General features: G+C 39.6%; 1 protein-coding gene across 4 annotated transcripts in view; it reads right to left on the bottom strand.

Annotated features, from left to right (window-relative positions):
* The window catches only part of NKAIN2 (sodium/potassium transporting ATPase interacting 2), a 780527-nt gene that overhangs the window by 426392 nt on the left and 327805 nt on the right, over positions 1–26330 (bottom strand). For 2 of the 4 annotated variants that reach the window (XM_073337203.1, XM_073337206.1), the window contains exon 2: positions 2034–2171. In XM_073337203.1, the coding sequence (XP_073193304.1) occupies positions 2034–2171 (138 nt within the window). Of the gene's footprint in view, positions 1–2033; positions 2172–26330 lie in introns of those variants that run through there. The other 2 variants (XM_073337205.1, XM_073337204.1) reach the window with 2 other exon arrangements.

Raw genomic sequence — 26330 nt, 5'->3', positions numbered from 1 at the left:
AGCACATTTTCACTCCTACACATACTAATATTCATTCATTAACATTAATACCATAGGACTAACCTGTGGCTCAGGGACTGCAAGGACGTAAGGAGACCATCATGATCCCTTATCTCATTGGCCAGTTGCCCACATCTTGTGTAACAGTGTAGGAGGGGATGCCAGCTCTTCAGAGCCAGGTACAGACCCAACACAACTTACTCCTTTCCCTCCTTGGAGCAGCAAGGGGAGTTACAATCTCACTCTTGGGCTGAACCAGGAGCATCTCAACAATGCACTAACTCCAGAACAGGCTTATGGTAAAGCCACAGCTGACTCCATAGGGACCAATACAAATCAGACAAACAGGCGTATGCCTGAAGGCTGAATTACTATTCATGATGAAACAGCAGCTTTGGGATTTCCTGATTTGCATTTGTGTCTGTGAAAAATCTACACTGTACTGTTGAATTAGTATTTTTTTTATTATGGATTTATTTTTAGATAAGGACATTCTGAGCAACGTTTTTGAGCTTTAAACTTTTTATATCTTTCTTTTTTTAAAACAAAATGCTAAAAATGTAAATCTAAAACCTAGTTAAAATTGTAATGGGTTACAGAGTCCAACAGAGTCTAATTTGTTAGTATGTATGCAGAAAGGTTAAAGGGAGGATGGATGAAGGGGAAAAAAACAGGTCAACTCCTGAGATGCACATACTATCTTTTTTTACTTTTGTTTTGTCACTTCCTTACCTCTCTCTCCTCACACACCCACAATACTGTGCATCACATGCATTATATTTTGGGGTAGGGGCATGATCTTATTTGTAAGAAGCAGGCATATTTTTGCACTCTAAACAACATGAATTAATAAGAAATAGTCAATAAAAGTTACAGTAATTCACTGATCAACAGGTAAAATCCAGTGTGCATAATCTTTTGTATTATCTATATCACCTCTTGTCATAAATATAAAGGGAAGGGTAACCACCTTTCTGTATACAGAACTATAAAATCCCTCCTGGCCAGAGGCAAAACCCCTTCACCTGTAAAGGGTTAAGAAGCTAGGATAACCTCGCTGGCACCTGACCAAAATGACCAATGAGGAGACAAGATACTTTCAAAGCTGGAGTGGCGGGGGGGGGGGGGGGACGGGACCCAAAGAGTCTGTGTGTGTGTGTGATGCTTTTGCCGGGAACAGAACAGGAATGGAGTATTAGAACTTGTTAGTAAGTAATCTAGCTAGGAATGTGTTAGGTTTCCTTTTGTTTAAATGGCTGGTAAATAAGCTGTGCTGAATGGCATGTATATTCCTGTTTTTGTGTCTTTTTGTAACTTAAGATTTTGCCTAGAGGGATTCTCTGTGTTTTGAATCTGATTACCCTGTAAGGTATTTACCATCCTGATTTTACAGAGGTGATTCTTTTACTTTTTCTTTAATTAAAATTCTTCTTTTAAGATCCTGATTGCTTTTTCATTGTTCTTAAGATCCAAGGGCTTGGGTCTGTGTTCACCTATGCAAATTGGTGAGGATTTTTATCAATCCTTCCCCAGGAAAGGGGGTGTAGGGCTTGGGGGGAAGACATCGCCAGGTGGTCGCTTTCCCTGTTCTTTGTTTAATGCTTGGTGGTGGCAGCATAGGGTTCAAGGACAAGGCAAAGTTTGTACCTTGAGGAAGTTTTTAACCTAAACTGGTAAGAATAACCTTAGGGGGTCTTTCACGCATGTCCCCACATCTGTACCCTAGAGTTCAGAGTGGGGAAGGAACCTTGAACCTCTTCTTTGGGGATTCCAAAGTACTTTACAAATGTGAACTAATTAAGCTTTATGCTATATTCATATTTTCATATATGTTGTGAGATTATTGATTTTTCGTGGTGCTATTTAATTATGATAGGTGACGCATAACAATGTTACAGTTGTAAAATAAATACATATGCAGGTTAAACAAGGGTAAGATGTATATTTAATTCCTAAGCAAAAGGGTAAAGTTTGCACATCCACCTCTCCCATTTTTATGATGCTCAGAAAATAAAAACATAAATGATACTCACTCCTGTTATGTAGCGAGGTCTATACTGGATGGTTCCAAATAAGCCAAGTATGACTATAATAATGTGCACAAAATTTGCCAGGATTGGTGCCCACTGATAACCAAGGAAGTCAAATATCTGCCTCTCCAGCACACAAACCTAGGATTTAAAAGCATCAGAATGCATAGATTAGAACAGTCCAGAAAAACCAGATATGAAGACATGTTCCCTCCCCAAAACAAGAAAATTGCCCTAAGTTTAAAACTAGTTCACTCAGCAGTATAATGAAATGAGTTTGTGATGTTTCATCCTTTGGTTTTAGTGAAAGCAGCATTTCTCACTGACAGTCTACTGAGTTATATGCAGTTAGCTAAAATATTCATATGGGTGATTCTGCTGAGATACCAGACCCTGTTCACAGGGATGTTGTGTTTGCAGCAGAAACAGCACAAATCATCTTGTCATACACTGGCAAATGTTGTACTTCTACGGTGGTGCTGAAAGTCAGTGGTGGGTTTAATACTCGAGCTCAGCAAAATATTTTCAGCTGAAACTTTCAATGAAAAAAAATCATATTGGATCAACTGATTTGGTTAACTGATTTCCACAGCTGTGCGGATTTTGGCAAATTGTTTTAGTCAAAACATAAATGAATGATTTTTTCCCCCTGGAAATGTTGAAGTGGTTCATTTAGACACTATCAAAATGAAACATTTAATTTTTTCAGGATATATTCACAAGGGAGTAGCACCATTCACAAAAACTGAGGCGTTTGTGTTCACCACCCCTCTGTTCCCCCACCTGCGCAATATCCAGTTGGCTGGTGGTTCGAGCACTCACCCTTGATGTGGGAATCCCAGGTCTGCTTTGGAGTGGGGACAGAAACCCAGGTCTCCCCCTTCCCAGGTCACTGCCCTAACCACCAGACTACTAGATATTCTAGGGTGGGACTCACTCAATCTCTCTTGCTGAAGCTGTTCCCATTTGGTATAAATAATTAAATATTCATTGGAGCATGGATCAGTACCTGGTTCTCATGTGAGTGCTCTAACCACCAGGCTATAGAGTCTCTCTCTTTCTGATACACTTGAATAGTCATTGGGCCAAAGTGGAACAGCTTCAACAGGGGACACTGAGGGAAGCCCACCCCAGAATAACCTATAGCCCAAGGGTTAGCCAAGAGAAGGGATTTGAACCTATCTCCCCCACATTCCCCAGGTGAACATCCTAACCACTTGGCTATGGGATAAAGGGGACACCACTGCCTCTGTTTTATGAATCTAGCTCTTCATTCCCTTTGCTTTTATTAATAGAAGGTTAAAAATGCCCAAATCTAAACAAAATAATCTTTTGACTCAAAACAAAGTTCTTATTTTTTTCTATTTGCCCCTCCCTCCACCACTACCAGCAAACTGAACAATCAGTTATTTGCGCAGCTCTAGTTACAATATCTCACCTCAACATCTTTTCTCCCATCAGTAAGCCTCATCCTGCAATCTCCTTCCATCCCTCTTTCTCCTTCACAGCAGAACTGATTCATTCGGTTTTCCCCCTAATCTATCCGTTCTGCCACTGTAGTTCTCCCTACTCCCAAATACTTACTGCCTTCTGTTTAACTTGGCTATAGAGACTCGCTTCCTAGCTTACATTTTCCTCTCTCCGTACCCTCTGCCCCCACTTCTGCCCTGTCATGGAAGACTGTATCCTATTGTGCATACGCACAAAGGCGTTGAACTAAGGTGAGCACGCAACCTTCATTCTGGCATTTCCTAACTTGTGAGTGCTTGACTTTGCAAACTTGACATTCTTTTAAAGTAGTTTGTTTGATGTTGGGTTTTTTATTTTTATATTATGCACAGATGCAAACTTTAAAAACTTTACCTTTACGCAAATCAAATATAAAATGCATCATTGGCAGGGAATAGCCCCACCAAACCGTAATAATGTCCCCACTGCTGTAAGTTACACAGCAAATGCGAATAGCTACACAATCTTCAAGATAGCTTCTTTTTTAGAAATATTTACATCATCATGTTAATCTCCAGCCAAGTTAGGGCAGTTGGTGACCCTGGCCAAACAAGAACATTTGAAGTAGCTAGACCAGAGTAAGAAAAACTAAGCGTCAGTTTGGTTTAAATAGAAACACCTTTCAGAATTCTGCAGAATGTGTTAACTGGTGTAGTGACATTTCATTAACATGCAGCTCTATACACTGGTGCATGCTCAGAACTGCATATCCAAACAACACTGATAACATTAAATGAATCTTCTAGAGAAAAAAATTCCCTGACCAAGCCTATTTTACTAGACAATTCTTCTAGTGAGAATTCTGAGCAGACAGAAACTTTATTGAACCAGGATTTTTTCTTTTAAATCAGCTGCTCCTATATGAAGTTGCAACTCCACCCCACCCCAAAATCTGTTGGTGAATATTTACTCAGTTTATAAAATGCAGTGGATCAATTGTATTAGGTTTTTGTCATGAACACTTTTAGTTAATTTAAAAGTTAATATCTGTGTCTGAAATTAAGTGCTAGCTGAATAATTGATTTTAGTTCAATGCAATTCTTTAGGTGGTACAATTTATTAGAGGTATTTTCCTGTCCACAAAGGCATTTGAAGAAGCAAAATACAACAAGACCTTGCTAAAAAGTTACTAAATACATACATCACCACTAAAAGGACAGCATTTGCCCATTACTGCCACATAGTGATAACTGAGATACCACATTTCCCCCCAGTTTATAGGAGGAAAGTGTAATTATATGGTGTCTATGGACAAATGCTGTCCTCTTAGCCTGGAATTTTTAAAGGAATCAAAGGGAGTTGAGCATCCCAAACCCACTGAATTTCTCATGTTCCTTTTAAAATCCCAGATTTAATCATGACTACTGTAATTCTTCCTCTCTGAAGGCAAGTTAGCACTGTACAGTATATTAGATTGATAGCCCATCCTGACTTTTGCTTAGAATTTTGCTTAAGAGAGAGTCATAGACCAAGCTAGCCAACCACTGTTCTTAAATTACCCAGGATTCTCCAGGCCCGGTTCACAATATTATACATCACAGTTTCAGCAACACTACAGGTCAGAAGAATTCCCAAAGAAGCAAGACATATCATGCTAATTGCAATGGCAATGATGTGACTAAGAGACCAAGCTGTTTTGCAAGTTTCACAAAATCCCAATCCCCCTAAACCTCCAAATGCATCATTATAAAATTTGTTTAACTCTTAATGTATATAAATGAGATCCATCTGTGATGCTGTGCAGGTCTTTGTGAAATCCAGTAAGAGTATCAACAAAATACCTGCTATATCTAAAGCATTATTATTAACTGTCTAACAATTGGAAAATGTTCATTCATAACAGAGAGCTCTTATTTTCATCAGCTGAAAAAACAGTAAAATGAGAATGGCAAAGCAGCTGTAAAAAGAAAATAAACTGTGCAGACTTCTAGTAGAACAACTATGGGGGGGTCAGTCAGTTACAAAATATAGAGGGGATGAGGCAAATCATTCAAACAGTAGGAAATCACACAGATAAGTGTACCAATTATAGAAGAAAATAGCAGTACTGTAGTTAATTATAAAAAAAGTAGGGAACTTAATATTCCCACTGTAACTGTAAGGGTAAAAGAAAATCGCATCAACATATACCAAAGTTTTGGGTTTTTTTGTGACAGATCTAATAGTTCTGTCAAAAATTGCTTATAAGGCTATACAGACTGAGTAAGAGGAGATTCTATAGTAAATCTTCACTTAACATATTTTCATTCATTTCTCTTTCCATATTAACCCTGTCATTTTTCTAAGGCTATTCTATGACTGTTTTCTTTAAACTGGAAACCTGTGGATCACAAAGTTCAGAGATAGACTTGTGCCGTTATAGTTGTGTGTGTCAGGATGCCATGAAGAAATTTTTGTTGTTGAATTCAGTTATAAAGATGGAGTTCTAAAATCATACAGGTTTCAGAGTAACAGCCGTGTTAGTCTGTATTCGCAAAAAGAAAAGGAGTACTTGTGGCACCTTAGAGACTAACCAATTTATTTGAGCATGAGCTTTCGTGAGCTACAGCTCACTTCATCAGATGCATGCCGTGGAAACTGCAGCAGACTTTATATATACACAGAGAATATGAAAAAATACCTCCTCCCACCCCACTGTCCAGCTGGTAATAGCTTATCTAAAGTGACCATCAGGTGGGCCATTTCCAGCACAAATCCAGGTTTTCTCACCCTCCACCGCCCCACACAAATTCACTCTCCTGCTGGTGATAGCCCATCCAAAGTGACAACTCTTTACACAATGTGCATGATAATAAAGTTGGGCCATTTCCTGCACAAATCCAGGTTCTCTCACCCCCTCACCCCCCTCCCAAAAACCACACACACAAACTCACTATCCTACTGGTAATAGCTCATCCAAAGTGACCAGTCTCCCTACAATGTGCATAATTAAGGTGGGCCATTTCCAGCACAAATCCAGGTTTTCTCACATCCCCCCCACCTCCATACACACACAAACTCACTCTCCTGCTGGTAATAGCTCATCCAAACTGACCACTCTCCAAGTTTAAATCCAAGTTAAACCAGAACATATCGGGGGGGGGGTGTAGGAAAAAACAAGAGGAAATAGGCTATCTTGCATAATGACTTAGCCACTCCCAGTCTCTATTTAAGCCTAAATTAATAGTATCCAATTTGCAAATGAATTCCAATTCAGCAGTTTCTCGCTGGAGTCTGGATTTGAAGTTTTTTTGTTTTAAGATAGCGACCTCCTTTTCTCCTTATAGTGTGTAAGGTAACACCCATTGTTTCATGTTCCCTGTGTATATAAAATCGTCCTACTGTATTTTCCACTGCATACAACCGATGAAGTGGGCTGTAGCCCATGAAAGCTTATGTTCAAATAAATTTGTTAGTCTCTAAGGTACCACAAGTACTCCTGTTGTTTTTGTATTTTGGAGAGGTGCTGAGCACGACATGGGTGTGTGACTAGTGTCAGTGCTCACCACCTCTGAAAAATCAGCTCTCCTCTATTTAGGTGCCTAAAGATGGATTTTCGTTGTCTAAGTTGTGGCTGATGTGCTAAATAAATACAAATCTGACTGCTCTCATCTATTGTTAGCTTTAAAAAGTTTTTGCTTTGGACAAATATTAAGGTTACCTGATGGGATGAAACTTTATACACACTTTTTCCAGACACCCCAGATGAGTGTGCAGAACAGAACTGAAATAAATTAAAATGCAAAGTTTATTGCTTTGTTGAAAATACACTGATTGTTGTAAACTTAGAGCAAACATTTTCAAAGTCAGGAGCCTAAAGTTCGACATGCCTTTGTAACAGGAGCTGCAAGAGCACTGTGTTACCAGGCATTCAATTTTGAGAATGTTGGCCTTCATTTCTTCCCTTGGTGGTTTGCACAGTAAAAGCGTATTTTTTAAACAATTCTGGATGGTAAATGCAGATATAGGGCCTGATTTTCCAGTGTAACTCCATTGACTTCAGTGCAGTTACCCCAGTGAAAAAACTGACGTAACAAAGAGAATCGAGCCTATATATATTTCAACTATATATAGTTGAAATAGTATGGGAAAAAGACCAGCTGCTGAAAGGAAGAGACCAGATTAAAAATAATAATAATTATAAAAGCAACAGAAGTTATGAACGCAGCTGGGCTTTTTTCCCCCCTAGTCTGGTCAGTCAAATTTTTAAATGAATTCCCTTGAGCCATGCTCATTCACTTTGCATTGACATTCAAGGGAGTAATTTTTAATAGCAGAAATTTCATCTGAAGCTAATTTAAAGGGACAGACTAGAATCTGAAGAACCCAAAAATTTAGTTGGTCTGAGTTGGAGACAAAATGATTATAGACTCAGGAAACAGAAACAATACCCATTAAATTAACCAACATCAAACACTCTAAAAAAAAGGTTTGAGATCAATCCACAGAATTAAAAAACATGCTTAAAAAGTTAAATCACATCAAGTTATTTATAAAAAAATTAGAAAATTGTGAGCTATTTGCAGATGTTTGATGAGCAGAACAAAAGGTTAAATTTGATACAAATTATTCATTGTGAACTATATGCACAGTTCTAACAACAAAGACTCCTGAGGAAATATGGACACAAGGGTACTCATAACAAGTTCTTGGGCTGGGTCCGAAGTTTTGAAGAAGCTGGTTACAAATACAGTTGATTCTAGAAATAATTAGCAAGAAATCCCTTTTTCTTTGCTGGCAGACTGCTTTGTAGGAAGCATGCCATAGGGATCCCTCAAGGAGATTACAGACACCCTAGCACTACGACTATTCCCTTTGACTTCATTGGGTGTAGGAATGGGTCCTTACTATAATTATGGTCAGAACATTTACTGTGTATGGCCCCGTTCCTGCATTCTGAAGCCAATGGGGCTTTTCATGGGCACAGCAGGCCACTTGCCTACAACAACTTGGAGGATATGGGCCTACAAATAGAACCCTATTATTCAACATATCTGCTCCTTGTGTGTGTTCAGAGTGTTAGCTGCTGACTCTCCTGAAAAAAATATAATTACAAAAATACCTTTAAAACACTAGTTTTGCCCTGCAAAAGAGATACTGCAAAGGGAGAATAAGCTGAATTCTTTTTAGGTTCACTTATATAATGAATGGAATTATTAGCTAAATTGCAACTGCCATCATTATTCCTGGTGAAATAAAACTAAGACTCTAGCTGGACTTTCAAACCCCAGGCTGCATTTGAGAGGACGGCACTTGGTCAAAACATCTTTTGTAAACTGAGCAAGTTTGGTATGCAATTTTTATAGTTGTTTTTCATAGCATTACTCATAATTTAGAGACATTTAAGGTTCTAATCCTGTAGAGGACTATGTGCAGACACACTTATCCACATGTGGAACCCCATGGACCCATAAAAAATTCCGGTCTTTTCAGTACATTATCAAAAGAATTGTTCCCCTGGATGAACTAATGGCATATGCAAAAAATAGAGAAAATTGCTGCCAATTTAGGATCAAAAGGTTTTACTCCCACCAGAAAACAACACAACACCGATATCCACAAAAATGTGAACAGTCCAGGCATTAAGAGGGAAAAAAATGGAAAAGTCGCCAATTTTACACCTAGTAATTTCCCTTTTTTATTTCACATACAGCTATATTGCTTTTCAAAATTGTTCTTTTTATAATCCTGAAGAAAGCGTATTGCTACTTTTGTTTAAATGTGCAGCAGTGTTATTTAAATACATTTTTATCATCACTGTAATTAGTAGGGCTGTCCAGTGATTAAAAAAATTAATCACAATTAATTGCACGATTAAAAAATTAATCGTGCAATTAATTGCCCTGTTAAACAACAGAGTACTATTTATTTTAAATATTTTTGGATGTTTACTACATTTTCAAATATATTAATTTCAATTACAACACAAAATACAAAAAGTTTCCGCATCAGAGTGCTGCTCTTTTAAGACTTCTAAAACCATGCTCCACACCTCGTCCCTCTCAGATTTTGGATGGCACTTCAGATTCTTAAACCTTGGGCTGAGTGCTGTAGTTATTTTTAGAAATCTTACCTCTGTACCTTCTTTGCATTTTGTCATATCTACTGTGAAAGTGTTCTTATAACGAACATGTGCTGGATCATCATCTGTGACTGCTATAACATGAAATATATGCAGAATGCGGGTAAAACAGAGTAGGAGACATATAATTCTCCCCATAAGGAGTATAGTCACAAATGTAATTGACGCATTATTTTTTTTAACGAGCATCATCAGCATGGAAGCATGTCCTGTGGAATGGTGGCCGAAGCATGGAGGGGCATACGAATGTTTAGCGTACGTGGCATGTAAATACCTTGCAATGCCGGCTACAAAAGTGCCATGCGAACACCTGTTCTCACTTTTAGGTGACATTGTAAATAAGAAGCAGGCAGCAGTATCTCCCATCAATGTAAACTAACTTGTTTGACTTAGTGATTGGCAGAATAAGAAGTAGGACTGAGCAAGTTGCAGTGGGGGAGGTTTAGATTGGATATTAGGAAAAACTTTTTCACTAAGAGGGTGGTGAAACACTGGAATGCGTTACCTAGGGAGGTGGTAGAATCTCCTTCCTTAGAGGTTTTTAAGGTCAGGCTTGACAAAGCCCTGGCTGGGATGATTTAACTGGGAATTGGTCCTGCTTCGAGCAGGGGGTTGGACTAGATGACCTTCTGGGGTCCCTTCCAACCCTGATATTCTATGATTCTATGACTTGTAGGCTCTAAAGTTTTACACTGTTTTGTTTTTGAGTGAAGTTATGTAACCAAAAAAAATCTGCATTTGTAAGTTACACTTTCATGATAAAGAGATTGCGCTTCAGTACTTGTATGAGGTGAACTGAAAAATACTATTTCTTTTGTTTATTATTGTTACAGTGCATATATTTGTAATAAAATAATATAAAGTGAGCACTGTGCACTTTGTATTCTGTGTTGTAATTGAAATCAATATTGAAAATATAGAAAAACAGAACAAAATTATTTGTGGAATGGTTTATTTGAAGGGTTAAAGTAGCTATGTTTTTCTGGCTGACACACAGTAACACAGACTCAGAGAAATACCACAAACATTCCAGTTTGGATCTCTGCAAGAAAATTTGAAGAGTCAACTCTATGGAAATCATGTTCTACCCAAGTTAACTATTGCATTGCTACAATTTGTAAGCTACAGGCTTATTATTCACAATATTACACTATACAGTATTTGATTTCCAAGCTATGCATGATTTCAGTAAGACATGCTTGTATTCTATAAGTTCTAGGAGACATAGATTAAATCAGCAAAGATACCATAAGTGGCTCAGACTCAAACTGATAAGTCACCTCAAGATAGGACATTCATTTTATTCCTTAAAAATGAAACCATGTTATGAGGCAAAAATCCTGCTTTTTTGCCCAGAACAGGATTCAATCACTCAACAATGATAAACTGGGTTTTTTTTAGGGGGCGGAGGAATTATTTAAAAGCAGACAAATGGAAAAAATATCTTGTTAAAACATATTAGACAAAAAGGACAGAATATACATCAAAAATACCTAAAATACTTGCTTAGATGCACACATTCATATTTTTCATCACACATTTCAACACAACACAACATTGACTGCAGAACAGTGTCTTTCCATCTGTGCTAATGATTTCCATTTTTAAGGACCCTTGGGCCAGATTTATAAAGGCATCTGGGCACTTAAAGAGGGAGATAGATACCTAGTGGGTTTTAAAAAGCACCTGAGTTAGGCACCTAACTCCCATCAACTTCCATGTAAGAGTGAGAGATATGAAGGTAAAAATCAATGTGGAATGGTATCAAAGGAATATATCAGGTGAAAATAGCCAGTCTCTAGACACGAAGGTGGTTTTACCTATATTCCCATACTAAGCTTACTCTAAGCTATTGCCAGAAAAATAGCTAAGCCATGCTGGAACTGATAAGCACATAGAGCTTACTGCTTTGCTCACTTTACTCACTCCACATCAAATTTGAATATGCAGAAGCCTGATTTCATCTGACCTTATAAAATTATTTTTAATATACTCCTGCTAGAATATTCATTATCATTACACACTGTGAAGTATTTACTAGATTTCAAGCCTTAGCGTTATCTATACACAGATCTTTCAACTTTGCTGACCACTTTGGTAGTGTAGAAGAGAGAGATGGGATATCAGTTATCTCCCAAAAAGTTTGCAACTGCTAAACTTTGCCTACTACCTGGACATGAAGCCATCAGCCCTTAGGGAACTCCATGTGGTACAGAACACTGCAGCACATCTCAGCAACGTGGCCTACAGAAAACAGACCTGTCCTTTGCTTTCTTCACTGGATCCCCACCGAACAATGAGTCAAGCACAAGGTCTCAGGATTTATCTTCAAGGCATTCAATGGGCTGAGCCCAGCACATAAAAAAGATCACTTAAAGCGCCAGGATGAATGCCAAAGTCAACAGCTCTGCTCCTCTGGCACAATGGAAATTTGGATCATTAAGATAAACCTCATCTGTGCAGGGTTCAGAGCTTCCTCAAGTGCCAGTCAATGTGGAATCAACTCCATCAGATGATGACAATTCTAATTTGCAGCAACTTTTATGATTTCAAAATTTGTTTTCATTTTGCACTGGGAAAAACCTCAAAACCTTTTGACTGATTTTGCAAATGTCACACACTCCATAAACTGGTAATTATGGTACTGGCCTGGGATGAGGGAGACCCAGGTTTAAGACCCTTCTCTGTCTCATTCAGATCAGATTTTTTTCATCCCAGATCACTCCAAATCACACAGGGCAGGGACTTAAAGCTGTGTTTTATCCCACATCCCAAACCAGTACTCCAATACAGAGTGAGTCTGACTCTCCTGGCCACTGTCTCTCTGAAGGTTTTTGGGTCAGAGAGAGAAAGTTCTGAGGAAACTGATGTGTTTCAGAAACACATTTTCACTTCAAAGCAACAGCCTATTTTGCCAAAATGAAATTTTGGTAATAATGTTCTGACCAACCAGAAGATGATGAGGTTTATGATGGTCTGTAGTACAGCTGTAGTGCAAGGTGAACTTCTTCAATCTGCCTTCTCTAATATAAACAGATAGCAACACATACATTAAAAAAAAAGACACCCTAAACAAAACAAGAACCTGCACACACACAATTCTCCTGCTCTCCTGTTGGCATAATTACTCCACCTCCCTGAATGGCAGTAACTATATAAGCAGGAGAGCTTCTCCCGCTGACATAGCGCCATCCACGTTGGCACTTAGGTCGGTGTAACTTATGTCACTCAGGAGGCTGGCTTTTTCACATCCTTGAGTGACTCACATTATACTGAAGTAAGTGCTAGCGTGTACAAGCCCTTATTCTCATGTTACTCCATTAGTGTCAGTAATGTTACTCTGATTTACACCAAGATAAATGAGAGGAGAATCAGGCCCAACGTTCCACTAATTTAGGGCCTGATTCTGATGGTTGCTGAGCACACACAACTCCCACTAGTGCTGAGCACCCAGCTCTGCATCAGCTCATCATTGTTTACACACACATTCACTCAAGCACAGTGACAGACTCCGGGTAACCTAGTTTGAAGATTAAATCTTTGTAAAAAGCCAGCTATGGCAAGATGTATTTATCACTTTGGTTTTGCTGCTACACTTCATATAATAAAATACCACTAAAGTAGTAAAAAGAAAAAGAATGACACCTGTTTATTTAAATGTGCCATGGACAAAATAAGGGGCTAATATAGCTGCTTAGTTTATGCCACATTGTTGATCGTGTAAGTTTGTTGCTTCATAAAAGTATCAAGCCTATAGGATGAAGTAAACATTATAATGTCACAATTCATAGTTTCCCTATTGCATCTGCCCTCTAATCTCCACTTTTCTTGCCCTCCAATTTGGTTTATTTACTTTGGTGCCCATCACAATTCCACTTGGAAGCAGCAAAAGCTATAATCTAGTACTGCTGCAAGCGCTCCTCCAACAGAACCCTCCCCTGCCAATAGCTGCCATCATTCAAGTGGCACTTGCTGGCATGATAGCACAGAGTTGCAGCAATTTCTTTTCACTTTTCCATACCTCATATCCCCAGCTGTTTCAGGGGGGTGATCACCTTGCTGGTTTGATGAAGTCGAGAAACTCGGCAATAATTATTGTGCTGGAAGTGCTTAAGGCAGCCAGCAGTGGCCTGGCAGGAATTGGAATGCAGCCTGACCAAAGCAGCACACTCTAATTTGTTGCACTGAATATTTTGTTGTAAGAAATAATCATGACAGACTATGAAAGGCAAATTAAACTGTCTGAGGCCAACTCTTCTAAAGTGCCTCCTACAAAATGGGCTGATAATATTAGGTTAGCTGCTTAAATCTATCCATTCAGAGTGCTCTGACTTGTTCGTCAGTGACCTCTGAGAGCTATACAAAATGTGATCATTTATCCAGTCATGATCTGTAGAAAGAGAGTTGTTTACAATTGTTTTTGACCCATTTAACAAGGATTAGACTAGAAGACTGAGACTAAGGCTATGGCTCCACTAAAGAGCTTAAAGCGGTGCAGACAAAGCACAGTCACCCTTCTCCATCCCTGCTGTTCTAAGACAGGATCAATCCCCATTGAACTTACAGTGCTACTGACAGTGCTACACCAGGAATTGTGACAGAGCACTAGAGAAAGCCTAAGCAGAGGTAAAAACAAACACAAAAGAACAATAAAGAGCAAGAAGGGGGTGTTACAAGTTTATTTAGGTCAGTGTGCTTAGTAAGCTGCTCGAATAATCACGTAAACCACAGCTTCAAACTGCTAATGCTGGGACTAAGAGGACCAATTTCAGGGCTTCATACTGTGAATAGCTGGCATTCCTCGACACGCTATTTCAGTAATGTTAACATTAACTTCATACTGGTCACCTCAGGAATGGTAAGAATGCCTGTTGCTGCCAGGCCTCCTGCTTGGTCCCACTCTCTGAGGTGAGAGCCTCCGACACTGACAGCATTACTTCTGATCCTCTGCCAACCTTCCTGCTCAGGTCCCAACCCCAAAGCCAGACATTGCTGAGCAAGAAAATTTAAACCCTCATGTGCTGAGGGAACAACTACTTCATTCCTTCCAGGAGTTATTTCATTTAAAAACATTGTTCACATCTGATGCTAGTGCCTGCTTGTGGAATTATAGATTAGTTTGTGAGGTGGCATTAACTTTCTTATCACCAGTGTATCTTCTGTCTAAGAAGTATATGCTCCTCTTACATCTGAGAAGGCTGCCGTAAGTAACCATATAACTGATATGGTAGAAGGTCTATGCTTTAAATACTGCACTGGGTTCTGTTCCAGGCTCTACACCAGACTCTGAATTTAGGCAAATCACTATCTCTCTGGGTAAAAATTTTGAAAATTTCACCAGTTTCCAGCTGGACAGTAGAGAAAATAATAATTACAGAACCCAACATGCAATATTATCCTGGCCTTTTCTCCCGCTTCTCTGCAAAAAGCAGTTGGAAGGGAGGGAAGTGGGCTAAGGTCATACCAGTAATCACTGTGGTGGGATACAAAATTGATCAGATGCTTTTCCTGTCAACTGGTTTCAGCTTGTTCTGTGGGGGGAGACACCATGCATAATTCATCATCATTTTTTGGTAAGAAAACATTCAGTGCAAGGACTAAATCAATTATTATGGAAATCAAGGAACCAAAAACAAGGAAGAGACCTATCAATTCTAGTGAGTACTAGAATACTAACAATTAGTTACTCTGGAAGAGAGAAGGCAGAGTTTTGTACACGTTACTTTGAAATTTCTTTTCTTTACTCCACCATATGTTTTTACCTACTGAAAGTTGATTGATTTGAGGACTTCAATAGCTCAGACATAGGTGAGAGGTTTTTCACAGGAGTGGGTGGGTGAGATTCTGTGGCCTGCGTTGTGCAGCAGGTCAGACTAGACGATCATAATGGTCCCTTCTGACCCTAAAGTCTATGATTCTATGATCTACAGACTCTAAATTCCTTGGGAGCTGGTTACTTGACAGACAGCCTTTTCCCTACACCATATTTTGAGACCAGCTGAGGCACTTGAAGTGGAATCTCTGTAGTATAGAGGGCTGCCTTGCTGTTCTCCCTGTGGGTCCTCATTTTGGGAATTTGATTCCTGATCTTGTGTAGGCTGTGTGTCCAAAGTCCAGATGTCTTTAAAGTATGTTACAAATTGCAGTCTCTCTCTCAGATATTTGGAGGAAGAGGAGATTATAGAAAAGGGAGGAGAGTGAGGGTTGGGCAGGCTTTGTTGTTGCTGTGTAAGGATTTATCTTCCGGTACACATTTCTTTTATATTGAGAATAGCAGTTTGTATACTTTACTGTAAAATTAAATTATGGCAGGACAAGATGGGTATCTACTTCTGCTTTTATAAAACTGAATATATACATACAGGGGATCCTTCTGATATTGAGTTTTAGTGCAGAGAATAGTTTCAGAATGTAAACAGTTCACATAGACCCCATCCACATAGCCCTTATGCAGACAAAACTAGCAAAGTCCATGGGAATTTTCCCTTTGTGAGGCCTATAGGTTTGGTCCTCATATGTACCTATTTAAAAAAGCTTAAAGTTTTTTTCCCATTCAAGGATCAGGGAAATGACTCCAATCTCACAATGGGTACCATATAAAGCTGTGGTTTTCAACTTTCAGAGTAGGAGCCGTGTTAAGAAAAGGAGTACGTGTGCCACCTTAGAGACTTACCAATTTATTTGAGCATAAGCTTTCGTGAGCTACAGCTCACTTCATCGGATGCATAAGGTGGAAAATACAGTGAGGAGATTTATATACACACAGACCATGAAAAAATACACATTGTAAGGAGAGTGATCACTTAAGATGAGCTATAACCAGCAGGAGAGTGGGGTGGGGGGAGAGAAAACCTTTTGAAGTGATAATCAAGGTTGGCCATTTCCAGCACATTTCCAGGAGTTAACAAGAACGTCTGAGGAACAGTGGGGGTCACCTGCACATCTACCAATGTGATATATGCCATGTGCCAGCAATGCCCCTCTGCCATGTACATTGGGCAAACGGGACAGTCTCTGTGTAAAAGAATAAATGGACACAAATCAGATGTCAAGAATTATAACATTCATAAACCAGTCGGAGAACACTTCAATCTCTCTGGTTACTCGATTTCTGATCTAAAAGTGACTATTTTTCAACAAAAAAACTTCGAAAACAGACACCAACGAGAGTCGGTTGGGGTTCTATTTGAACATAATGTAACCTTAAATTAGAGAGGCTAAACTCGTTTATAAAATACCACATCAATATGATAATTTCAATAATTATGCTCCTTTAAATTCCTTTAAGGTAAAAATCAGAAACTAGTCTCCTGCTGGGAGATGCTGTCTAATGGCTAAAGGGAAAGATTAAGCATTAAGGGAGTTCTCCATGAAAATTAGGGTTCATTCACTTACTCATTTTGTACTTTTCGAAAGTCCTTATACACCTTCTGTTTCAACTGGGTCACACTTGTATATATGGAATAAACTCATTGTTTAATGATAAAGCTAGTTCAAAAAAATAAAATAAAATATTGCCCAGAGTTATTGAATAGTTTACGAGATTGACTAGATGAGATTAATACATGGATGGACAGATATCAAAGAGGTGGGCAACATGAAAGAGACAGTCAATAGTTTAGAAATAAAAATAAGCCTAATCAAAAACCTTGGATCAAAAGACCCCAGAACTCTGGATCTGATTTTAGTTCAAACCCTTCTTTTGGGTCACTGGATGGGTGTCTTTATGTTGGAGCTAACGAACTCCCCATTCTTGATTACTCTGCTTCTCTGATTTCTCTAAGGACATGGTACAACTTAAATCTCACATTGCACAATACAAGCAAGCACCTAATGAAAATAAAAAAAAAAATAGGAGATACACTAGTTAAAAAGAGAAAGATGCCAGGACCTGGCAACACCATGACCACCACTTAGATCTTCTATAGTGCTGTTCATCCATGGATCTCAGTGCCTTACAAAAGGAGCGTATCATTATCCCCACTTTACAGATGGGGAAACTGAGGAAGTGAAAGGTGAAGAAATGTCACCCACTAGGCCAGCAGCCACTCCAGAAATAGAACTGAGATCTACTAAGGTCCAGCTGAGTGCTTTATCTGCTAAGCCATGCTGTCTCCCAAATACTCAGTGCTTCCAAAGAAGATTGTTAAATAACTTTCCCCTCATTTGCAATAACCTGAAGCAGGCAGCCATCTATTTATCACTAATTAATATGTCAGTTAACTAGATTACCAAGCTTTTATAATGTATGCCATGAAAAATGTAAGTCTATGAGGTACATTAATAACAACAAAGTGATGGTGTTTCTGATGCCTTAAAAGCATCCTAAACATACTTTAATTTTTAATTAGCCTTTTTAGCAGATGAACACTAGTTGGCAGAGCACCAGAAGGTGACACATCTGTTACTGCTGCAGGGTATACACCCAGAATCCTGCAATACAGTATAAATAAATCACTACATGTACCTTATAATGAAAAAAAAAATCACTAAAACCTGTCAGATTAGTGCAGCATCATGCAAGTTGAGGCACAAGAAAGAAATTATTTTGATAGTTCGAAGTGCGCTGTTAAGGAGAAAATATATCCCTGAAAGCCCTGGATAGAAAAAGAAAATGGAACAACAGATGGAAAATTCCACTGAATACTTTATCAGCCACCTGTCATCCACTGAATGGTGGCCAACACAGCTACACCTTATTAAGTTACACAATGGAAGACAAAGTTGCACTAGTGAAGCAGTACAGTACTACAGGGTAATGATGTGTAGCTTATGCTAAGCATAACAAACTCAAGTTGCATTTTAAAGGAATAGGCCAGTCCAGAATCAGAAGTAATGATTAGCTATGAGTAAGTGTCAGAAGGCGTGCATGCTTAGCGGAACTTTTTAAAACTCCCCCCTCATCACCACCCTCTCAGTGTCTTCCAATAGCCTCCTGGCTCCACCCAGTAGCATCTCCTTGGTTCCACCAATATTAACCCACAACCCTCCAACAGACCCCTCTCCTTCTCTTTCAAGTTCTCTTTACTAGGCCCAGAGGCTCCAGTAATCTCTTTATTGGCTCCAAGCATTATTGAATTTAAATTTTGCACACTGAGACAACGTGCTTTGGAGAGTTTTCTGCTTTCTTAAAAGTGTGCAGGCTCTGAATTTATCAGTAGCCAACACATAGAGAGGCTGCCAGAACCTCATGATGGGATCATAAATAGATTGGGATGTGAATAAAGAGCAAGCTGTGGATAGAGAATGCCTATTTGCTCTGGGACATTTGAAGGTTAACCAGTTGAAAGGCAGCTGGGATCTACTGGGATCTAATAGTGGCAAAGGATGGAAAGGGACAAGAGTCATATGGGTGAATTGTTTAGAGAGAAGTGGTAGGGAGCACTTAGAATTTTTTTTTAAAAATCCATTTTGGGGGAGGTTCAGGTGTTCATTTATTTGGACAATCGTAGTAGCAGTGTTGCAGGCTTTCCTCCCATCTTCTGGCCAGGACTTGCAATCATTTCCGTTAGATGCAGATAGTAATGATAATCCATTACTTTTTCCTCCTTTTCAGATTAGACTACTGCAATGTGCTCTATATAGTACTACACCTTAACCTAGAAAAATCTACCCTAGGATTGAAGCTGCTGGATCACATGGCAGCTGTTTAGTAAAGGGTGTATGTATCAAGGTAGTAGACCGGTGCTATGGAATCTGCACTGGCTATACATGGATTTCCAGTGGAGTTTGAGGTGCTCGTTTTCAACTACTGAGTCCTAATTGGCTTGGGAACTACTCATTTGAGGGAACATTTCTCTCTCCCTGCCATATGGCTACCAGTGTGGTCAGCAGAGGCATTAGAGTTGCAATCCCTTCAGTATAAAAGAAACAATGGGGCATTGTTGGCAGAGCATTGTTCATGAAAAAGTGCATCTCAGCTTTGAAAATTTCTCCCCATTTAGTTCAAAGTAGACCAAATCTTTCAGTGTACGTTGCAAGGTATATCCCAATGCCTTTGCATAGGGTATGGTGCATGATATGGGTTCTTTGTGACTGTGGTTTCACTGGGATGTTCATTTGATTGCTATATCTGGCTGGCTATTTACTTATTTTGAAGAGACTGCCTTTTTTGTGTCACTATATTTTTAAGATTGTCAGAGACTTCTAGCCCAGGATACACATTCTTTAACTTGATTTGTAACAAAAAGAATGAAATGCCTACAGAAAATAAATCTGGCAAAAAATGCACAACCATTTGGTATCAGAAAAATGTATAGTTAAACTACACATTATGGCAAATGTCACTGCTATGGATTGATTTAATTTCTTTGGGAAGAATGAATGACTAATAGAAAACAAGCAAAGACTTCAGAAGACAACCAAAGAAATAATAATATAACAGCGATTTTAACAAAAAATAAATAAATAAATAAATAAAAATATGGCAAATAGTTCCTGGTTTTCATTTTATGTAAACCCAGCAAAAAGTCTAGCATTTTGAAGTGGCTGGGTACTAAACACCGCAAAAAAAAAGAGTCACTTATTTATGTGCCTAAATTTAGACTTAGCAACCTAACTTTAGGCACTCATTTTTAAAAACCTTAGCCCTTAATCTTTGTGTGTCAGCATCAGGTCAGAGAGCAGTATTTGTCTCTAAATACTAGAGCTCAGAGAAAGGTGAGAATGACATAATGGTACAGACTAAGGGATACTGGCTTTAGCCATTTTTGAAATTATATGGAATAAAACAAAGTGTATCAAAATATGTTTGCATTGATTCATTCAAACATTTACAATGACTTTAAAACAACTCTGAGTTCCAAGCATTATTATCTCCCTGGTGCCTAGGAACCCCAGTCATAGCACCCATTGTGCTAGCTACTGTACAAAACAGAACAAAAATACAGTCCCTGCCCCAAAGCGTTTCTGTCTAATAGACAAGGCAGATTTGCGGGGAGGGGAGACATAAAAGCAGAGTGAACAATGTGATAACAGCAAATGCCCACTTTGAGGGGGGGAGGTGCATTTACTTAGGAGTGGGATCAACTAAATGGCAAAAGAAAGAAGGGGAACAGGGCAGGGGATAAGAGGCAGGGGAGGTGTGGAGTGAGAGAGGGGAAGGTTGGAACAAACAGCCAATCAGCATGGGCCAGTTATGTTGAAGGTGAAAAAAAAAAAAAAAAAAGGTCCCTGGTTTGCTCCTCCTGTTCCTACTGGCTGTGGTCTCTAGCTGACTCCTCTAAGCAGCTTTTCCCCCAGGCCACATGGTGGGCAGGAGGGAGGGCACTATCTTGCGCCCCCAGATTTGGGGAGAGTCTCCATGCACAGATCTGGGACCAGAGGGCTGCTGGGGCAAGGGGGAACAGGCCTCTCTACTTCCCCAGTCTCAAAGGTCCCAATGTGCTCCTTAATTCCTTACTTCCACAACTTAACTTCTCTGAGCTTTCATCAGCTCCCTTCAGTCGTCTCGGGACTCCCCTCTCCTCTCTTTCATTGTCCTTGGTTTGTGCTTAAAGCACATCTTGCACATTCTTTGGAGACACAATGCACTCTGGGACACAGTTTGAGCACCCACTAAATGCAAATTAACCAGCAGTGGTTCCCAGCGTAGGATTATCAGAAGTCCTGGGCCCTGCTTCTCATGTCTAGCAGCACAAAAAGTAGGATAGGATAAGTTATATAAACTAATATTTTATCCACATTTCTAGATGGTTCTAGGATGGTTCTGTAACTGAACCTTACCCTTTTGAGGTTCCATTCATGACTACTCATCACAATCACAATAATATAACCCCCCAAAAAAACTTGTGCAGCCACAAACACAACTCAGACAAGACAGATCACCTATAACTTCTAGACTGAATGCTTTGCTATTGAACAAATCTAAAATATGCCAAAATCTAAAATAGAATTACTAGGCACATTATACCTAACCCACCACTAACAAAAAAAAAAAATCTATTTATCAGATTGAAATTTTGTCAGTGTTCATTATTTCTCTCTAAGGCTCTTGGGTCTAATTGTAAGAAGTACTGAGCACTTACTATGCCAGCTGAAGTCAATGGAAGCTGCAGCTGGGTGCTCAGCAGCACCTCTGAAATATCAGATCATTTTCTTTTAAATAACTGTGGTGTTCACAACTTACCAACGTTTAGCTTTGTGAACACCACAGCTTAGCTTACCTCAGCATGACAGCCCCTGTGAATGAAGCTAGTTTACTCATGACAATGTCATTAAAAATAAAACCCACTACTTTTTTTCAAATCTTCAGCTAGTTTGATGCATACCTATAGAAAACACAAATGTAAAAAGGTTATTAAAATGCTTTGGTTTGTTAGCAACTATACCAGTCCTGGAGCCTGAGTAAATCTGCTCTCTCCTGATACCTGACTTATTCTAGGATGCCTTCAATTATTTCAGATGAGCTCTCCATGTCTTTCTGGCCTTTATAGTAAACAGAAGACACAAAAGATAAATGGGGAAACATCAGTCGTTTCCTCAACAAATGCCCTCTGCTACAAAGGACCAGTGTGCAGACAGCAAAATAAGACCCACTTATCAAACCATACACTCAAAGCCACTAGAGAATTACGCTGTGTTTTGATAAGGATTTCCTGGATGATGTGACCAAATTCTGCCTGCATCTCAGAGGTACCTTGAGCGTCTGGAATAGAATGCTTCAACCAGATAATGACAACAAATCACTTTTAATTAGTTAAGTCTTGCTTTCCACCTCCCCAAATCCAGTTTTAAAAAAAATCTCTGGCTCTGACATTTGAAAACATGATGTGTTATTCCCTAACGGCCCCAAATGACAAAGTTAAGTAGTGGCTAACTCTCCACCCAAAACCTGCTGACTAGTATGTAAACATAACACAACTTTCAATGTGCCATCAGAAAATCCATACACGATACTGTGGTACAATTCTTAGGAATTATAAGTCTCTTTTTGCAATTTTTTTAAAGCAACTGCAGCCATATGAAATCATAAAATGTTTCCCTATACAAAGAGGTTAACCGATCCATAGCTAACAGCATATTTGTTCTGGTGAGATTAAGAAAGATGTTTGTTACTGATAAAGTCTAATACCTAACTGTTTTCTAAAGAAAGTTGAAGCTGGACATTTTCTTCTCTTTAATGACACCTTCATAGAAGGAATTTAAATGCTATGCACTGTTGATATTTAGGAAATCAGTGGATAACATTTCCCCTTGAACTAGGACTGCAGTTGTGATGTGCCCTTACATGGGCTGTGCAAGGTGGGAAGTGGGGACTCCTTGTATGGTTTCTTCCACCTTACACACTTATGCAGAGGTCAGTTATAATCTAGCCCAGGGATCAGCAATGTTTGGCACACGGCCTGCCACGGTAAGCCCCCTGGTGAGTTGGGCCAGTTTGTTTACCTGCTGCATCCGCAGGTTCAGACAATCACAGCTCCCACTGGCCATGATTTGCCGCTCCAGGCCAATGGGAGCTGCGGGAAGTGGCAGCCAGCACATCCCTCAGTCCGCGCCGCTTCCTGCAGCCCCCATTGGCCTGGAACGGTGAACCAAGGTCAATGGGAGCACTGATTGGCCAAACCTGTGGACGCAGCAGGTAAACAAACCGGCCTGGCCCACCAGGGGGCTTACCCTGGTGGGCCGTGGGCCAAAGGTTGGAGATCCCTGATCTAGCCCTAAATTATACATTTGGCTCCTCCAGAAACATTCCTCATAGCCTGGAGCCAAATCTCTGTCTTCTATTTCCAACTATGGGACTCGCTGCTGAGGGATAGTATTGACTCTGGGGCATATAGGTTAGAAAGATGAAAAGGAAAAAAAAGGGACACATGAACAGGTATAGCTACTGTCACGATTTCCCCCTCCCACTTGCAGCTGGGTGTAATAATGTTAGGGTTACTCCTCTCAGTTTCTCCTCTCAGGTTCCTTAAAGTCCATAAGTTCTCCTGGGTCTGATAATACTCCTGCATGGGGCGAGTTCATTATTCCACCTAGTGCAAATAGTCCTTGAAAGTCCATTTATCTCAGACACAGTGCATATAGTAATAATAGTGATAAAAACCAGTCCAACAAATCACCTCATGCCCCAGCTCCAGTGTCTTCTAACACACCTGGGCTTCCTTCACTCCAGACACCATTATATCACAACAGAGATCCCAGGCATCTTCCTGACTTCCAAGCCTCTGCCTGGAGAAGGTCAGTAGGCTAGACCCTCCACTACTCTCCTGCCCTCAGCTTTCTCCACAGAACTCCCTCCAGGGACCTCTTTCCAAACACACTGTCTTTATATCATTTACTATCCCCAGCTGCTGCCCTGCTTTTAATCAGGTCAACATGAGATGTATGTATTCTGGCACAAAGGGAGCTGGACCCACTTCACTTAAAGGGGCCAGCCACCCTTTGATACAATTGCAGCTACACTAGCTAAAAACATATTCACAAGAATAAAACTTGTGTGATCAAGCACCTAATCTTCCCACTTTATTCAATATTACATAGTTTCTCAGATGCATTATGGGTGAACTTTGCCTTCATTGGCCATATCTAGTATAGGCCACTGCTGGAGACAGAATACTGGACAAGATGAATCAATGATCATACCTATGATTCAATTAGTAAAAAGTGAAGCTGAATGCAGATTAAGTTGAAAAAGTGGAACTTTAATAAACCCTGTCCATGCACTGCTCTGTTCATGTAGCTGCATTGCTTCCAGACAAATTCCTCACATTCCCCATTTTCCTGGGGACCTCTCTCTAACAGTCCCTCCAGGGATCCTGGGCCTTCTGACTCCAGTTCCACTGATCATAGTATGCCTACGTTCTAAATCAAGAAACTGCCAATGATGTCAAGCATATTTCAGTAAGAATGCCTGGGGCAGCCTCAGTCAGTCTGATTGCGGAGGTGGGCTCAGTGACATCAGCCAGGGAGCAATGAATATCCTAGACTGGCACCACTATATACCTCTACATTCAAGAGAGAAAAAGAAAGGGAAAGAAAAAAAAAGATTTCCAGACTACACAGCTCTCCACGACAAAGGTCAAGTCTCAGATGAGTTAGTCAAGAAGAGTTTTAAAGTGGTAATGTAACAGGAGAAAAAAACCCACAGAGCAGCCATCGAGGTCATGAAGATCTCAGATGAAAAGAAGTCTATGGCATATCAATTAGGTAATTTTTTTTCTTTATAAATGAGGCTTTTGTATTTTCAATTGGTCCTTTGAAGTAACATTTTCTGAATAAGTTATACATTATATTTCTATAGGAATACAGATTGTTCACTAACTAGTAGAACTGCAAAAATGACAATAGTAGTAATTCTCTCACTTTGGATGTTCACCCTCCTGCAATCCGCAACAAAATTAACCTATCATCTGAAAAGGGGCCAACAGAAACGCTGTTCCTTTGAAGAGAATAGAAAGCTCTCTTCTTAGTGATCTACAAAATACTACACAGTGAAAAGAGAGATTAATGATTTGCAATGTCACATGGAATCAATTCTCATCTCTGAATTCCCACATCAATCTAGAGATATATGATGACCAAAAACTCAGAAAAATAGGAATTGTGGTTTTTACCATGGTGTTTTCTTGCTAATGTTTCAACAGGTTACAAATCACATTCCTTTCATTAGGATATGTTTAACCAGCAGTCCCTTATTGATTTGGGCTTTATCGCTCAATAGTGGATCACAGTAAGAACTTATGGAGCTTGTAACTAGACATCAGCCAACACATTTCAAACTGGCCACTGATTGGGTGGTACGTAGCTTGAGTCACTCTAGGAGCATCAAAGCTGGGGAGCCCAAAACCAAGGCACTCAGAATCTGTGTCTGCTTTTGAAAATGTTGACCTAACTCATTGGTCTAGCAAGCATCATAGAGGAACAAATATACAGTTGGAACCCAGTCCTACATTGTGATCTGAACAGGTAGGCTGCTGCACACATCTGGAGCCCACTGAAGCCAACAGGGCTCCATACAGGTCCTCCTTAATGGGTAGCAGGTTTAAAACAAATAAAAGGAAGTTCTTCTTCACTCAGCACGCTGTCAACCTGTGGAACTTCTTGCCTGAGGAGGTTGTGAAGGCTAGGACTATAACAGAGTTTAAAAGAGAACTGGATAAATTCATGGATGTTAAGTCCATTAATGGCTATTAGCCACGATGGGTAAGGAATGGTGTCCTAGCCTCTGTTTGTCAGAGGGCGGAGATGGATGGCAGGAGAGAGATCACTTGATCATTACCTGTTAGGTACCCACTCTCTCTGGGGCACCTGGCATTAGCCACTGTCGGTAGACAGGATACTGGGATGGATGGATCTTTGGTCTGACCCAGTGTGGCCATTCTTATGTTCTTATGTTTTCCCATATGAATCACAATGCAGAGTTAAGCTTTGGACATTAAACCTGAAAGACAGCTGCAATATGTGAATAATATGCTTAACTGTTATAAGCTTCTATGTTTAAACACAAGGCATTTTAAATTTCTATTAAACACTACTAATGCCACAATAAAAAGCTATATCAAAATTACATAATCAACATTATACTCTGCATTTTAGAGACTGTTATTTAATTTAAAAGTGGTACAGTCCAGGAACATAGGAAGATGCATACCAACACAGGTCATAGATGACATCCTGGCCACAATGAAGTCAGTGGCAAAACTCTCATTAACTTCAGTGAGGCCAGGATATCACCCCAAAAACTCAACCTACTCTGGTATTCTATATCTCATGGTATTCTCTACTCTACT

This window comes from Lepidochelys kempii, chromosome 3, assembly GCF_965140265.1.
Source record: "Lepidochelys kempii isolate rLepKem1 chromosome 3, rLepKem1.hap2, whole genome shotgun sequence".
Lineage (NCBI taxonomy): Eukaryota > Metazoa > Chordata > Testudines > Cheloniidae > Lepidochelys > Lepidochelys kempii.
The sequence above is the reverse complement of the archived record's forward strand: the minus strand, read 5'-3'. Positions and strand labels throughout refer to the sequence as shown.